General features: G+C 39.4%; 1 protein-coding gene across 3 annotated transcripts in view; it reads right to left on the reverse strand.

The window, feature by feature from the left end:
* The window catches only part of ADAMTSL1 (ADAMTS like 1), a 1,022,249-nt gene that overhangs the window by 182,316 nt on the left and 821,628 nt on the right, over nucleotides 1–18,305 (reverse strand). For all 3 annotated transcript variants that reach the window (XM_040417238.1, XM_040417239.1, XM_040417240.1), the window contains one exon: nucleotides 14,511–14,637. In XM_040417238.1, coding sequence (XP_040273172.1) covers nucleotides 14,511–14,637 — 127 coding nt within the window. The remainder of the gene's footprint in view (nucleotides 1–14,510; nucleotides 14,638–18,305) is intronic.

Raw genomic sequence — 18,305 nt, forward strand, 5'->3', positions numbered from 1 at the left:
CAACAAATGGAAAAGGATTTAGAAAAACTAGAGGAATGGTCAAAAATCTGGCAACTAAAATGTAATGTTGATAAGTGCAAGTTAATGCACCTAGGACGTAAAAACGCAAGAGTAGAATATAAAATCAGTGATACAGTCCTAACCTCAGTATCTGAGGAAAGGGATTTAGGGGTCATTATTTCAGAAGACTTAAAGGTAGGCAGACAATGTCATAGAGCAGCAGGAAATGCTAGCAGAATGCATGGGTGTATAGGGAGAGGCATTACCAGTAGAAAGAGGGAGGTGCTCATGCCGCTCTACAGAGCACTAGTGAGACCTCATTTGGAGTATTGTGCTCAGTACTGGAGACCATATCTCCAGAAGGATATTGATACTTTGGAGAGAGTTCAGAGAAGAGCTACTAAACTAGTACATGGATTGCAGGATAAAACTTACCAGGAAACATTAAAAGACCTTAATATGTATAGCTTGGAAGAAAGACGAGACAGAGGGGATATGATAGAAACTTTTAAATACATAAAGGGAATCAACAAGGTAAAAGAGGAAAGAATATTTAAAAGAAGAAAAACTGCTACAAGAGGACATAGTTTTAAATTAGAGGGTCAAAGGTTTAAAAGTAATATCAGGAAGTATTACTTTACTGAGAGAGTAGTGGATGCATGGAAAAGCCTTCCTGCAGAAGTGGTAGCTGCAAATACAGTGAAGGAGTTTAAGCATGCATGGGATAGGCATAAGGCCATCCTTCATATAAGATAGGGCCAGGGGCTATTCATAGTATTCAGTATATTGGGCAGACTGGATGGGCCAAATGGTTCTTACCTGCCGACACATTCTATGTTTCTATGTAACATTATAAACCTTTCAACCTTAATGGAATTCTGCTCAATATAGCAAGAGCTATAAAATATTCCTTTTCAATATAACAAGCATCCATGCTACAGAACGGTCCAAAGCTACCATGGAACATTTGTCTCTATATATATGCCATTTGATGGAGCGTGCTGCAATTGTTTTTTCTGTTGGATTCATATAAAACTACTGCATGTCTCTGAATAAAACTGGAAGCATAAGGATGCATACTGTAGAAGCCTACGGGTTCCAAGCTACAGAACTAAACGACTACAGTCATGTGCATGGGCTTCAAAATCTGGTGCAAACCGTTCAGCAGTCGATATTTACATTGATCACTACCATAACATTCTTTATTTTCCATTTTTTTCTGTCTTCCCCAACTTGGTGAGCTGGAGGCCATACTGAACTACAGGAGACTACATACTGAACAACTGCTGTACCGCCCCAAAGTGCTAAACCATTCAGTAAGCCTGTCATTTTATGGTGTGATTGGAATACATTTCTGAGACCAGTGTTTATTTTAAAATAATTAACGAAAAGCACTTACTATCATGTACCATTTATATGTAACCCATGTTTATACTTGGGGTATTAAAATAGTTTACAATAGCCATTACAAGTTTGGAATCTGAATGTTGATTGCTGAGGAATGCCTTAGCAAACTGAATATTACAAAAGCAAATTTAGGTTTTATGTCGTAAGATGCTTAACATTTAACCACTTTGTTTGAATTAAGTACAATGATGAATGATATGCTTTGGTGTATTTAAACAGACTTTTTTTCAAGAATATATACAGTCAGGTCCATAAATATTGGGACATCGACACACTTCTAAAATGTTTGGCTCTATACACCACCACAATGGATTTCAATTGAAACTAACAAGATGTGCTTTAACTGCAGACTGTCAGCTTTAATTTGAGGGTATTTACATCCAAATCAGGTGAACGGTGTAGGAATTACAACAGTTTGAATATGTGCCTCCCACTCCCAAAAGTAATGGGACAGAATAATAATCCTAAATCAAACTTTCACTTTTTAATACTTGGTTGCAAATCCTTTGCAGTCAATTACAGCCTGAAGTCTGGAACGCATAGACATCACCAGACGCTGGGTTTCATCCCTGGAGATGCTCTGCCAGGCCTCTACTGCAACTGTCTTCAGTTCCTGCTTGTTCTTGGGGCATTTTCCCTTCAGTTTTGTCTTCAGCAAGTGAAATGCATGCTCAATCGGATTCAGGTCAGGTGATTGACTTGGCCATTGCATAACATTCCACTTCTTTCCCTTAAAAAACTCTTTGGTTGCTTTTGCAGTATGCTTTGGGTCATTGTCCATCTGCACTGTGAAGCGCCGTCCAATGAGTTCTGAAGCATTTGGCTGAATATGAGCAGATAATATTGCCCGAAACACTTCAGAATTCATCCTGCTGCTTTTGTTAGCAGTCACATCATCAATAAATACAAGAGAACCAGTTCCATTGGCAGTCATACATGCCCACGCCATGACACTACCACCACCATGCTTCACTGATGAGGTCTTATGCTTAGGATCCTGAGAAGTTCCTTTCCTTCTCCATACTCTTCTCTTCCCATCACTCTGGTACAAGTTGATCTTGGTCTCATCTGTCCATAGTTTGTTGTTCCTGAACTGTGAAGGCTTTTTTAGATGTTGTTTGGCAAACTCTAATCTGGCCTTCCTGTTTTTTGAGTCTCACCAATGGTTTGCATCTTGTGGTGGACCCTCTGCATTCACTATGGTGAAGTCTTCTCTTGATTGTTGACTTTGACACACATACACCTACCTCCTGGAGAGTGTTCTTGATCTGGACAACTGTTGTGAAGGGTGTTTTCTTTACCAGGGAAATAATTCTTCGGTCATCCACCACAGTTGTTTTCCGTGGCCTTCCGGGTCTTTTGGTGTTGCTGAACTCACCGTTCTTTTTAAGAATGTTCCAAACAGTTGTTTTGGCCACGCCTAATGTTTTTGCTATCTCTCTGATGGGTTTGTTTTGTTTTTTCAGCCTAATGATGGCTTGCTTCATTGATAGTGACAGCTCTATGGATCTCATCTTGAGAGTTGACAGCAACAGATTCCAAATACAAATAGCACACTTGAAATTAACTCTGGACCTTTTATCTGCTCATTGTAATTGAGATAATGAGGGAATAACACACACCTGGCCATGGAACAGATGAGAAGCCAATTGTCCCATTACTTTTGGTTCCTTAACAAGTGGGAGGCACATATGCAAACTGTTGCAATTCCTACACCGTTCACCTGATTTGGATGTAAATACCCTCAAATTAAAGCTGATGGTCTGCAGTTAAAGTAGATCTTGTTCGTTTTATTTCAAATCCATTGTGGTGGTGAATAGAGTAAGAATTTTTACAATTTTGTCGATGTCCCAATATTTATGGACCTGACTGTATGTATTTCTGGCAAAGATTCTCAGTGATGTGTTAAATTAAAAACATATCCCACTGTCGTACTATTCACAATGCACAATGATCTGAGGTCTGGGCAATTAAAGGACTTTTGTAATATATAGAAACATTTTTTTTATAGAGCCCACTATACTAAAATAATAAACTTTCTAATGTATCTATCTTACCAATTCTTCTCTATTCTCGTACCACCAGCCTCCTCAGTCCCCAGAGGCTTCCTGAAAGCTGTATCATGACCTGTTGTCTTAGTGATTATACACAGCTCTGATTGAGCGATTGGCTATGGATGCCAAGTTGTGACATACTGTAGCTCTGTTAAAAAGGATTGGCGTTGGAAGTGACAGTGAATAAATGCCAATGGAATGGAGGAGAATCAGTATTAAGTTACTATCTGATGCACTTTTGCATCCCTGTTTTAAATATCAGAGAACCACTCTATATCACAAATACCTTTGATTTATTATAATATTGTTATTTATTTTAAAGTGCCATTAATTCCATCGAGAGGGGTAACAAATACATAATATAAAATACAATAAACAAGAAACTATTAACAGACTGGTACAGAGGGGGAGAGGACCCTACCTGCAAGAGTTTACTTTTTAACCACGCTAAACTGCTGACAGCACTAGATAGGGGCTGGGGAGAGCAATACAAACATTTTTGGAACTTTTATCACCAGGAGTAGTATGAATTCAAAATTTCATTCTGCCAGATTCTGTTCCAGCAAGTACCCAACGTGGGTCTTCACTGTAAAGTGGTCTTCCCTCTACATTGACTTGCTTCACAAGCTTCACAAGCTGACTGGAGCAGTCATTCACAGTACAGTGGAGCAGTTGAATGCAGAGAGCACTTTCTAGTTAAAGGGAAATCCGGTTATGTGGAGTTATCCCCTATTAACACAGAATAACACAGTGTAACGGATAAGGGATACTATTTGCCATAGGGCAATTTGGCTTACTATATTGGTATTTATCCCACCACCAACCAGGGAACCATCTGAAAATATAACAGAACTACAGCATAACTCCATTTACTTCATTAAGGTAGTGTAGAAGTTCCTTGTAAAACGGGTCACCAGAAGTCCCACTCTGCAGATTTACATGCTTAAGGGACCTCCACCTCTTCTTTTTTTTGGATTGGTAGAAGTCCCACAGAGTAAACCCCACAGATTAGAGTGGTATGGCACGTTCCATATGAAATAGGAATCTAAGATGGCATTATCCCTTTAAGAAAAATTACATCTACAGCATATACATAATTTCCCTTCAATCATTTAAAGGTGTATAAGTATATATAAGGGCTACGTATGGTTGTTGTCATATCTCCCTCAAAATTGTGTAACACTCCAAAAACACATGCCAGATTCCATTGCACGTGTATTTCTTTGAAATTGACTATAAAATGCAGCTAGTAAAACGAACAACCTCCTAAAATCAGCTGGGTTCACAGATTTTAGGGTCCATTTACACTCCCGCAACTGTTTTGCGGTCTGCAAATTGCGGATCCGCAGAACACGGACACCGGCCATGTGTGTTCCGCATTTTACGGACCGCACATGGCTGGCACTATGATAGAAATACCTTTTCTTGTCCATGGCTATGGACAAGAATAGGACATGTTCTCTTTTTTTTGCAGGGCCACGGAACAGAAGTGCGGATGAGGACAGCACACCATTGAAAATTAATGGGTCTGCACCCGTTCCACAAAATTGCGGAACTTATGCGGACCCATTATGCGGACATGTGAATGGACCCTTATCCTAACATATTGAAGATGTGAGAGATCTAATCCAACACTGTCTGAACAGCTGTGAGCAATACATTTGACCCTTATAATTAAAATTCAGGGTTGGATATAGACATATAGAGAAACAATAGGCTCACTTAAATTTTACTGTGGCCTCTGTATACTGGTAATACGGTTTACATTAAACCCTTTCACCACCTCATGTTTATGCTGAGATTTAAATTAAAAGTTGCATTCCTTATATACTGTATTTCAATAAATATTTCAAGCTACAGAAGAAATGTACAAGCAGCCAAAAGACCTACCTATCCTCCTTTCCTTATTTCTGAGAAGTGCACCATTTTTATCTTTCATGGATGGGTAAAGTTAGTAATAGTGGCCTGTAGAGCTCTGATGCCTACAGCTCCTTCCCTGATAAACTTGACTATTTTCCACCCCATCTGATGTTCATCTCTAGACAGGCTTTCCTCCCTCCTCCATTGCTACACATGTTGTATTAGCCAATCATACTGCAGCATGACCGGCAATTCTGTAACCTGCTTGTCCTAGGTAGGGTTTGACTTCTCCATTAGAGAGGTATTAAAGGAGTCTCACTTCAGCCAATGGCATTTATCATGTAGAGAAAGTTTAAAGAAGAACTCCCGCAAAAAATATTATACACTGACCTGTTAGAAAGGTACATGATGTAATCTGTAGAGAATGTCATTTTCTTACCAGTGACTGTATTTATGAGTTATTCCTCCCGTCGGCTTCTCATCTGTGTCATGTGACCAGCAATCAGACTCTCCAACTGACACAGCATCTTATGTGTGGACAGGAAGTCAGTTTCTCTATGTATTCCTATGGGAGCCTCACTCTAAGTCTCATAGGAATGAATAGAGAAGTAACTGACTTCCTGTCCTGTGTCAGTTGGAGATCAGAAAGTTGGTCACATGACACAGCTGAGCAGTCTAAGGGAGGGGATAGCTCATAAAGTCTGATTGCTGGTCACATGACACAGCTGAGACGTATAAGGGAGGTGATAGCTCACAAAGTCTGATTGTTGGTCACATGACACAGCTGAGACGTATAAGGGAGGGGATAGCTCACAAAGTCTGATTGTTGGTCACATGACACAGCTGAGACGTATAAGGGAGGGGATAGCTCACAAAGTCTGATTGTTGGTCACATGACACAGCTGAGACGTATAAGGGAGGGGATAGCTCACTAAGTCTGATTGCTGGTCACATGACACAGCCGAGAAGCAGAAGGGAGGGGATAGCTAACAAAGAGAAGATTATATTCACTACAGATGACACCATGTACCTTTCTAGCAGGTCAGAGAATAACATTTTTTGTAGGAGTTCTACTTTAATACAAGGCACTTACTAATGTATTGTGATTGTCCATATTGCCTCCTTTGCTGGCTGGATTCATTTTTCCATCACATTATACACTGCTTGTATCCAGAGGTTACGACCACCCTGCAAGCAGTGACCAGGCTTGCTTACTATATAAAAAAGTGTCAGCCTCTCTGGTGCGAGCGCGCATGCCCAGCAGTTCTCGTGCTGGTCACCCCATATCTGCGCTCCAGCTGAAGCCGTAAGCCCTGGAAACGAGCAGTGTATAATGCGATAGAGAAATTAATCAAACCAGCAAAGGAAGCAATATGGACAATTACATTACATTAGTAAGTGTATTAATTTTCTCTACATGATAAATGCCATTTGCTGAAGTGAGACAACCCCTTTAAGTCGTTCTTTTCAAATATGTCAGTCCATTACAGTGACAGTCTGTGTGTGATGACATTCTGCTTGTGTTTAATACGTTTTTACAGGGTTAGAGTCAGGCAGGTAAGGAAGCTGGATCTCCCTGAGGCTGAAAAAAGCTGCTTCAGTTTCCAACAGTGGTAAATTGCATCAGTACAGTTCTAATAGGGTAAGGAAATCCAGCACGGGTGATAATATGCCTAACTAAGCATTTTTTCACAAATCGCCACCAAGCACGTAAAGTTTCTTATGTGTAATGTAGATGATTTAACAGCAATGGCCTAGCGCACTCACAGCATTCTAAACTAGCTTGCAGATCTCCATGCTGTACCGATGTTGTGCTGGCATCCCGTGCTCGACGATGTCCTGCTCTTTTCTGTGGGCACAGGAGCTATGCCACTCACATTCCCGCTGTCTGCCCCCTGTCCTCTCCCTGCAGCTCTGGTGGCTCTGGCCACCGTGTCCTCTGATGGCCATGGCCAGCACATCTGATCTATAGCACTTTAGGTCTACTTCTGTAGGCACACACACACTCACACTGGGCCTTTTAAAGAGCCAGAGTGGGCTCGTGCAAATCCTTCCCCAGCCAATGGCTGGTTATCCCTATGTATTTAAGGCATCCTCCTCAGTGGGAGGGTGCCTTAGTTGTAAAAGTGTTATTTTCTGTCTGCCTACTTATGTACCGAACTTCAGACTGAAACCTGACCTTAGCCTGTTTCTCGTATTGCTTAATGGCGGCCTGCCCTGACCTTGGACTTGTTTCTCAGATTTGTTTGTAAGCTGCCTGCCCTGAAATTGCCCTGCTACTGGACTATAAGTATTGCCCAACCTCTTGATGCTTTGCACCATTTTCTTTTACCCCTGTGGGTCAGCCACCAACTACTGAAATTGACAATTCCTATAGAAAGATGGAAAATCAAACCAAAATCTTACATAAATAAGTAGAAAGGGGCTAAAATCTCAGTGCACCTTTGTTACGGTATATACAACAGTTGTTTTAACATTTAGGATACTAAGATAATTAACTGATTGGATTTAATCACTGTGTTTGTCTAAAAAAATATATTTTTTTTTGGAAATTGCCATTACAGTCCTAATTCTAAAATAAATGATTTGCTGATATTCAGCAATTCGCCGTTTGAAGCGTGATTTAAGTTTCTTTGTAGTTCCACTTACGAGGTAAAGAAAAGAAGTAGCGAATGGAAACAAAAGAAGCTGAAGGGACTAGAAAGGTTCATGTGGCTTGAGCACTACGCAGGGCTGGAAACCCTTTTTTGAACGTCCTTCAATCAGGCTGGACTGGCTGTTTGTGAGCAAGTGAAGCATGAAACTGGCACACAGTATAGTCACAATCGCATCCCGCAAATATTTACACTTTCAAAGAATTCTATACAATTGCAGATAAAAAGAGAAGCAGGCCCTGCCATTGCCAAGAGCCCTGGGAAATGCATGCACATATTACATTCCCACTTCTTGCCTTGCAATTCTCAGGCTTTGTTGATGTCTACTACTGCCTGGTCTTCCTTCCCTGCTGTTACCAGCACTGTGGCTCAAATAATACAAGAGTAGGTGAAATATCAGCACTTGTTGAGCATGGCTAACTCATGAAATACAAATACAAAAAATGCAGTAGCATCAACTCAAACAGACAATTAGAACTATACAGAGAAAAGGCATAGTCCACAATCCCTGGTAAAACAAATTACATGTAAAAACCCATAGCTGAACTGAATATCAAGAGTAAAAACTACAAGAGGAGTCATCGGCACTATTCACACTATGTGGATAGATGAAATGCGCAAGTCCAGTCATTTAGCTGCTCCTTTGATCTTCAATATCCACAGCGAGGTTAATCTAACATTCTCCGCAATTCCCAAATATAAAATTGTAGCGCCTTCTACACTCCATTTGTTAGTCATGCATCAGGGTGAAGTGCTCACTCTTCCACCTGCTAAGACCATCTTGCCAATTGATCATCTAGATAAAAAAGCAAGGACCAAAGTGCAAGTAAAAGCCTTGGTGTAGAAAGCACCTCATTCATGACAAAGCTCAGAAACTGGCATAGCGCTGATGGTAAATGAACCCCATTATAACTAGTAGTTGCATAGGGAAAAGTCAATAGAGGATCATTTCGTTAAAGGTTTTTATAATTGTGCAAGCATGCAAGAAGGTAGGGAATCACCTAGCGGTGGTGATATGGCATATAATATTATTCAGTATGTTACTGTATATGTCACACTACAGTATGCCATAATATGTCATATATGCTATGGGGTGTCCCTGTGGCTTATTATACAGAGGGAGTACACATAGACTACAGTGCGACAACAGTCCAGAAATATTAGAACTGGTAAGGAGCCCCATGGGGCAGATTCACTATCAAGTGCTTTAGACACTTTTCTAAACTTTGTATGCCTCATTTGACAAAGGTATGGCTTAGAAGAAAGGGCACTTGGCTTTGCATGCAAGGGGTTGTAGCTTAAATCTACCTTTGTGCACCAAACAATGTGCAACAATGATGGCGTATTTTTGGAGTAAAACAACTTATAGGTGGCATAAACTTACACAGTCTAAAGATACAACATATTTATCATCTAGCATCAGCCAACGTGATAAAACTGGAGCAGTTTAGGACTGTCTGTCTACGTTTGCACTAACTTACTTTTAGACAGTATATCTGCCTCATAGTGTCTACAAATCAAATCAAAGCATAATAAAAATCCCTATGAAATGTTGGGGCATTGAGGTGGTGACAGGTTGGTGGCTAGGGAAGATTTAAATAATAAGATGAGTAGAAGAGAAGGCTCCAATAAAAACCCCTGCACCTTGAGTTTTTAATTAAAATGTTAATGAATCGTAACTTGAAGAATTAGTATTCCTGTGTTACTTTCGTCACTTTATTTTATGGTTTAGTGTCTACAAAATATATACAAAAGATGTTATACATCTCCTGTTTCTACTACTAACACAATTATATTTTGGAGTTCCACTATATCACTTTGTCTTTAGGTCTGTGTTCACAAAACATATATTTTTGTCCTCTTTTACGTGAAAGTGTGATGCTTTTGTAATTCCTGGTGCTTAATTTTCTGCCATTGCTATTGGTGGTTATGGTCATGTGACCTAATACATCTTTTCAGCAACTGACACACGCAATAGCGTTTGAGGAAGTAGATGGAGACATAGATTTGGGTTTCAAATACTGTACTGACATCTGGGTATTCTGCGTTTCAAGCAGGAATTATACATGATGAAAATAAGGTAATTTATGCTATTATTGTTTTATTAATGTGAGGTTAATATTATTGCCACAGGTGCGCTATGATTACAATGAATCCCCTGAAGTGAACATGAAATATGTCTTCTGATTTATTAATGTATAAATGATGAGGGTCTTAGCCTATGTTTTCAGTATTTGTACACACAGAAATTTAATGTGTATATTTTGGGTATATATCGCACACATATCGGCACATTGTTCACACCCCAGAAGAAAGCGGAAAAAGGCCTCAACCTAGGTTGGGTGGATACATGTCATAGATGTTTTTATATGTGATAAGTACTTTTCACTAAATGTATGTATAATAAATGCTCTCACTTTTACCCTTAGAAAGCAGTCTGTGCTGAGGTCCTTGTTCTTTATATTTAGATAATCAATTAGCAGGACATATAAAAAGAAAACAAACATCTCCATCCCTGATAGATCTTTCTTAGGCTATAACTGAGCCAGAGCTGACATTCTAAGCTTTAAAACAAGACAAGGATTGCAGGGCCATACAGCCCACAAAACATCTATTACAAACAGGTCCCAGTGACAACTGCATAAACTTGCAGCTCACATTCACAAGCGAAAGACTGAATTTACGGAGTTAGGCAATCCGGGTCCTGTTTTAAAGCTTAGAAAGCTCAAGTTTAAAGCTTAGTCAGCGCAATTGTAGCCTGAGATATTAAAGGTTAGTGATCTCAGCCAGTGTGGAGAAGTGTGGGGCAGTGGGGGAAGTGCTAAAAGACTGCAGGATACAAAGATAATCTCTCTGTGTGTAACTGTACATGCCCCCGGGGGGAAGGTAACATGGACGTCAGTGCATGCTATCGATCCACCTTTCATTAATCAGAGAGCATACTTGCATCCCACGCACGCACACAAATATCAGAAACGTTTTCATTTTACACTGTCCCAATACTGTCCATCACATCTTTACTGTAAAATACGCAGACCATTTATCTACTAATACCCGTTATATGATACAGTAATAGCAATAACAATTATCACCAGAGAGTAATATGTAATATATTTCTTTTTTTTATATGGCTGTGAAAAAGATTACTGACATTTATAAAAGACATATTTGTTCACTGACTGTAGCTGCAAATGATAGTCAATCACTGAAATAAATGTAGGGATTTTTCCTTGTGGTTATTTACTACCTAATAAGAGCCTATACAATAACACCTGCTCACACATGAGGCCTATGCATCATTTTTGGCTGCATTTACTTAAAAATTTAGAAGAGTAAAAAAAAAACAAGAATGGTACAAAACTCTTCCAGTAATACACACACTCCGATGCCATGGTCAGGTTTTACCAAGGCATCTGAAGTGTTAAATGTCCGCGGCCGGCATAATTGCCAGTTGCGGACATGAGTGTCTGCTTTAAAGACCTGGCCAGCACCGTACTAGTATGCCACTGTTCAGGAAGGGGTTAATACAAATAGCTAACATGAAGAAAAAATAAAAAAAGTTATGAGCACTGAATAACAGAGGGGGATAAATGCTGCTAGTCCTTAAATGGCACCTCGACAGCAGGATCAATCCCATTGCACCAGGCATACTGCTGATACGGCTTCAGGGTTCCCAACAAAAAAGATTTGTATTCTTTATGCAAATGAGGGCCTCTATTACATGACGGGCATGGCGAGCACTGTAAAGCTGAGGTGCTGATGTGCACTGAGGGGCTAGGCCGTGCCCCTTTGGGCACTGAAGTCTTCAGTTGCATAAAGAATAAAACTCTTTTGTCTCAGGAACGTCACAACCGATTTCCGCAAGACTGACATTATTTTCATCAGCAGGAGCAAACTTACCAGGCAGCAGGACTGGTATAATAGGGTTGATTCGGCTGAGTGCTGATTTTTAAAGCTAAAATGAGTTGTGTCACTAAGAGGGTAAAATGTACTTGAGTGTTAAAAGTCCCTTGAGTTGTGTGCCATTACTATATTTATTTTATTATGTCAGGTGGTTAAATGTGTTGTCTTAGATAAGTACAAATTTCAAACAAGCCCTGACTATAGCCTATAATAAAAAATCATTTTACACTCATTCCTTTCAGACAACGGCGCTAGTCCAGTCCTCCTGCCGCTGCCTGATTACAAACTGAAGCAGGTTTGTGCTGGTATATGGCACGTGACAACTGCAGCCAGTCACGGTTCTCAACAGCCTGAAGCTCAAGACGGTGATTGGCTGTAGTGATGACATTCTGTACAGCTAATAATAATAATAATCTTCATTTATATAGCGCTACCATATTCCGCAGCACTTTATAGGTGAAATTCGAAAAATTAGAATATCGTGCAAAAGTCCATTTATATCAGTAATGCAAATTAAAAGGAATTGCATTAATGCAGCTTAAAATTTGAATATTGTGAAAAGATCCAATATTCTAGGCTCAAAGTGTCACACTCTAGTCAGCTAATTAATCCATACCCCCTGAGCAAAGGGTACCTGAGATTGTGACTTTGGGGTTTCATAAGCTATAAGCCATAATCATCCAAATTATAACAAATAAAGGCTTGAAATTTCTCGCTTTGCATGTAATTAGTCTATCTCATATGTTAGTTTCACCTTTTAAGTTGCATTACTGAAATAAATGAACTTTGCACAATATTCGAATTTTTCGAGTTTCACCTGTACAATTCAGAGGGTTCATGTACAAAGCAAAAGACATCACAAAATTACAGGCTAAAATACAACTGCTACACTAGGAGTGAGGGCCCTGCTCGCAAGAGCTTACAATCTATGACGAAGTGGGGGTGACACAAAAGGTAAAGTTGACCTAGTGCTTTGGGTGTGGGGATTACTTAAATTTTGGAGAATAAGAGTTGAGGGAGGGGGGTAATAGGCGAAGAGTCAGTTTAGGGAACATTAAAAGATGTGTTTTTAAGGCACGTTAGAAGGTAGAGAAGTTGGGAATTGACCTGATTGTCCGGGGCAGAGCATTCCAGTGAATAGGTGCAGTTCGATAGAAGTGTTGAAGATGGGAGTGAGAGGTTCAAATTATGGAGAATGTACAGCTGAACATAATTGTGCACATCAGTGGTCAAGGGCTGTATACCCGTGTCCTCGCTGCAATTTGTAAGCAAGCAGTGGCAGGAAAACCGGACCAGCACCACAGAGAACATCACTTTATTTTAGGCTACTGCAAGACTTTTCCAAGATTTTTTTATGATCTCGAGAAAAAACACATGAAATCTGTACCAAAAACCACATAAAACTGCACAAAACCGCACTAAAACATGATAAATAGTGTGCCCTTACTGTAGCACAAAGTGTTGAAACCGTTACTGGTGGCAGCAGTATGCTGCATATGGGTCTCAATAGGTGCACAGTACAGAATGTTAGCCAGATGGTTTTAATATTATAGTTGATTGGTGCATATGTAATACTATATGTAATATATAGACAATACTAGCCAGAGAATTGTTACCCTGTAGTGTCTCATGGAGAATCTGAGAAATAACTTATCTTTAGTAGACTAAAAAATACATCACGGTTAGAATTTTTACTACCTAAATATTAGAAAAGGAAGTACTTTCCTTGTAGAATTACTGTTTTTGACATTTTTGAAAACTCTAGCATGCTATTGTCCTCCTAAAAGTTAAATACAATATAGCAGTAAAGAATTTCTTGTGTTTTGACACCTAAGCAGTGTTTGTAGGAGAACAAACAGATGTGGGGTCCATAATAGAATCTGATTTCTTGGAAAGATTTCTAGGACAAATATTTGTGGCTAAACACACCTTAGATTGTTAGAGATTTCCCGAGTCACACTTCAGCAAACCATAAGCTATACCTGAATGCAATTACAGCCAGATGGGTTTCTACCGCACCTTATATTTTAATGGATAAAACACAACAGTACAAATTGTCAAAAGTCTCCCCAAGACACTTAAAAGTGGGGAAGCAGTTACACTGTTGCAGTTTGGGTCATTTGTTAAAGGTTTTCGTGATCACTAATAAGCAATGAAATGTGTGCAATGCAAATAACAAGCTATCTTCAATCTCCAGCCTATATTGATAGGATGTTGTTACCTAGAGAACCGCACTATGCATATATCTTGGGTTACTTGCGCTCTTACTAACACCTAATATGCAAACAAAAGGTGCAAACCATGAGACCTTATTATTGTTAACCAATCTCGAGGAGCCCAACCTTTTCTAACCCTGTAGCCATCTTACCCTATAATTATACGCCCAGCAGGTAGACTGAAAGAATAGTGTGTGCAACGCAATGGTGCTCCAAACTGAATGTCACTAAAAGCTACTACAAACTGTTTATTATATGATAGGAAAACTGCTGTAGTACAGAAAATGCTGTAGTTTCATTGACATGGACTGTTTTGGTGGTCATGCACTTTATTTGTGTGACCTCTTTTATAGGTCATAGCCATGTAGCCCTGGTCTTTTTGTAATAAATCAAAGAGTTTAAAAATATTCACTTACATTTATTTGCAGAGACCTGTGATTTGTACTGGCCCCGAACCAAACGGCATGTTGACCCTTCTCCATTGCAAACTCCACAGTTGTCCTCTTTTGCAGTGCTTCCCAGCTGGTGGTCACAACCAACAATCTGCCAAAAAAGACATGTATTAATGTCAGTGAGCATTTTGCTTTATGATCCTTTAAACGATTGCCACTGGAGGCCTGGAGAACATGGCACAAACCAAGTAGCTTGCTTCACCCAACGGGAATGTCTCTATAGAACACTGCTTCAAGAGTTGTACATCTAGTAAATGGTCTTTCCAGATCAAATAAAAATACATAGTCAATTTAATAGGAGACTACAGGTAACTGTTCATTGGCTTCTTGGGACATATTACCGTATATGAATGAAGCACACAGTAGGAGAGAAAATGCAAGAGTGATGCATAAAACACACATCTGTGCATTCGACGCGGTCAGAGCACTAGAGGTACCTAAAATGGCTGCTAGGGATTGTATATTGGTACTAAAGACTATGAGGGAGATTTTTAACACTGGTGTTTCCAGTCTTAAACTGAAGTGTTGTAGAGTACAATGCATCAAGCCAGAAAATGAAATGCATGGGCATAGATCTGTGTCACTTTCTGCATTTTTAGCTTAACATTTAATCTACTGAATCTTTCAAAAACTGAACTACTTGTGTTTTCTTCATCTACTAACCTACCTAAGTTTGATATTTTCATCTCACTGTGTGGCACTATCATAACACCTAGTCAGCATGGCCGCTGTCTTGGTCAATCACTCATGTCACCTGCACCTCAAAAACATCTCTAGAATCTGCCCTTTTCTTACTATGGAAACAAGAACAAACTCTCACTGTTGTCCTGGTCCATTCTTAACTTGATTATTGTAAATCTTTATTAATTGGTCTCTCCCTCTAAACTCTCCTCTCTCCAATCTATCATGAATGCAGCACCCAGGCTCATCTATATGTCTAACCGTTACTCCGATGTCTCCAAGCTATGCAAAGTCATTGCACTGGTTGCCCGTACAGTATAGGATTCAATGTAAACTTCTGACTCTCATCCACAAAGCTCTGTATAATGCTGCAACCCCTAACACTTCCTCCCTCATTTCTGTCTACCATCCTAACCATGCTCTACATTATGCAATTTATTTAAGACTAACATACACCATAATCTGAGCTTCCCCATCTCTAAGAATTCTCTTGAGCTGCACCAGTTCTCTGGAATTCCCTACCCCAATTAGGTTAATTCATAACATCCACAGTTTTAGGCACACATCTTTTTAGGGTGGACTATCACATCCCCTAATCTATGGTAACCCTTCGTTATTCACTCCTCCTTCAATATCATTCTTCAGAACCTGATCCATCATCAAAAACTTTATATATACTACCCTATTGTGTTACGATGGCTGGACCATGTAAAAAAAACTTTTTACCTTTTATGTGGTCCCTAGCTCCTCATAGATTGTCAGCTCTTGTGTGCAGGGCCCTCATACCATTGCTATGTAATGTATGATTTTGTTTGTGCATGAACCCTCAGATTGTAAAGCGCTGCTGAATATGTTGGTGCAATATAAATAAAGATTATTCTTATAATAAATATGTCAGAACAATGTTGGCCCTGTCCCCATCCAATTAACCCCACCCATTCATATTGGCACTTTTCAAAAGTGATGGCCATTTCTGTAAATGTAATAGCAGAGAGTGGCGATAGGAAGATATAGACAAAAAATCCTAATAACTTTGGGTTTTGCTTTAACTATTGATTCACTATATAGTATATAGTTGATCTGGGTAAAAATGATTTTCTCTGAGCACCTTCACTTCAATGACATTACATAACCAGTGCCAATTCTCCATGAGCATGGTCATTCATTTCTTGAAAATTTCAAATTTTTACTACAAGTTTTCTCAAACGCAATGCTAGAAAATGTAACTATGACACATGAGGACAATATAGAACATGTAAGTTAGATACCAAAAGTAAGAAGTACTGTTTACCTACATACTATGTTAAAACCTGGAAGCAATGTAACATATATAAAAATACGTAATATGGACTTAACAAAAATGTCAAGAGATGTCTGTGACTTTCTACAATAACAAGTTCAGAGATTTCCTCCTTGCTCAGATGCCTACCACAACGTAGATATCCAGACAGCCATAATTATTTGTCAGTCAGTATAGCATGCAGTCATTATGAGGATTAAGTGTCAGAATTACTATACCAGGAACTGATTTTGCAGACAGGATATTGAAAAACACCATAGGAAATAGAGCAACAACATATTTTACAGGTGTTTGTGATTCTGCAGGTGGCCTTGACACATTTTACCAAACCCTCATGCTGTGCTTCTAATTCCATTCAGCTATATAACTCAGTAGGGGAAGTTTAAGTGAATTAAACAAATTAATCTATACAATCTCTCTCATACACACACATACGAATGCCCTTTACCTTCCATCTACAGTACTAGGAATCAGGACCTTGCCTTGGAAATCAGTATTGTAGGAAGTCATGTTTGTGATGATATCCTGGCCATCCATTAGTTTACTATAAAACAAGTATGCATCTCCATTCTTTAAAGATTTACTGCATGTTTTTCCCTCATTTTCCTGACCTTGGATATATATTTTAAACACAACACAATATAAAAATACACCTGGCAGCGCAGAAATGTTGGTTTAAAACACGAGCTGTCACTTGCAATGAGATCACAGCCAGAAGGCACAAACCAGAGTGCTGCATGCCTTCATAGAAGCAAACCTCCAAAGCCATGACAGTTTATTCGCCACTTGATTAAACATCTTTATTTGTACTTGTGTCAAACTTTTAACAGTATACTTTACCCACAGCTATTTTTGTGCCTGTTTGTTTAACTGTCTTTTCCAAGCCCTGACCCTTTCTTTCCCAGAGAGAGGCCTTCTTTCCTCCTAGCCTCGGGCAGCCCAACATCTTTTAGCTACTGCTGTACCTTGGCTGACCTTCTGCAACTGGAGAAGATGAGGCAAGAAGAACGATGAGGCAGTGGCACATGGGGATACAATGCAATTAGCATCCCTGAGCGAAAGCAGTGGCTTTTTGATTGTGTTCGTAAGTGTTCTTTATCATGCTGTGTAACGCATGTGCCCTGAGACTTAAATCGCACTCTAAACACAACCTTTGTTTTACAGTGTGTTCCCTGATTCCCCCTAGCTCCATCATGTCATGTGTCTCTCACTCTGACCAAGGAACAATTTGTTTTAAATGTTCTTTCTCAGAACAGTGACACTGTGTATATGCATCGATCATGAATGATTGCCTTATAGAGAGTCCTGAAGTAATTGCTTCTAAACTTACACTTGTGAGATCATCACACCTGCAGTATATAGAATACGTGACGTTTATTTGGACTAGGAATGACTATCTGGTGCAGTCCAAATGCAAAAGAAAACAATGTTATAAAATTCCAGTCTAGGTTAATCAATTTATAATGTACGTTATAGGAGTAAGAGATATTTGAGAAACAAGGGCGTCCTATAGACAGATACAACATATGATACTGTCAGAAGAGCTCCAAACTGGACAACATTCTGATGTTCTGAGATCACTCATTTGTGAGAAAGCGGGAGGTTCTGGCAGAGAAGTACACCCATCAATTTTGAGACTAATTATAGGGATTAAAAAAACTTTGATTACTGTCATTTGTATCATTTCCCTTAAAGTGAATCTGACAGCAGTTTTGACCCTGCAATCATCTGACAGCATTAAGTAGTGGCCAGGCAAGTTGGATAATCACACCTTTATA

The sequence above is a fragment of the Bufo bufo genome, chromosome 2 (genome assembly GCF_905171765.1).
Source record: "Bufo bufo chromosome 2, aBufBuf1.1, whole genome shotgun sequence".
Classification (NCBI taxonomy): Eukaryota; Metazoa; Chordata; class Amphibia; order Anura; family Bufonidae; genus Bufo; species Bufo bufo.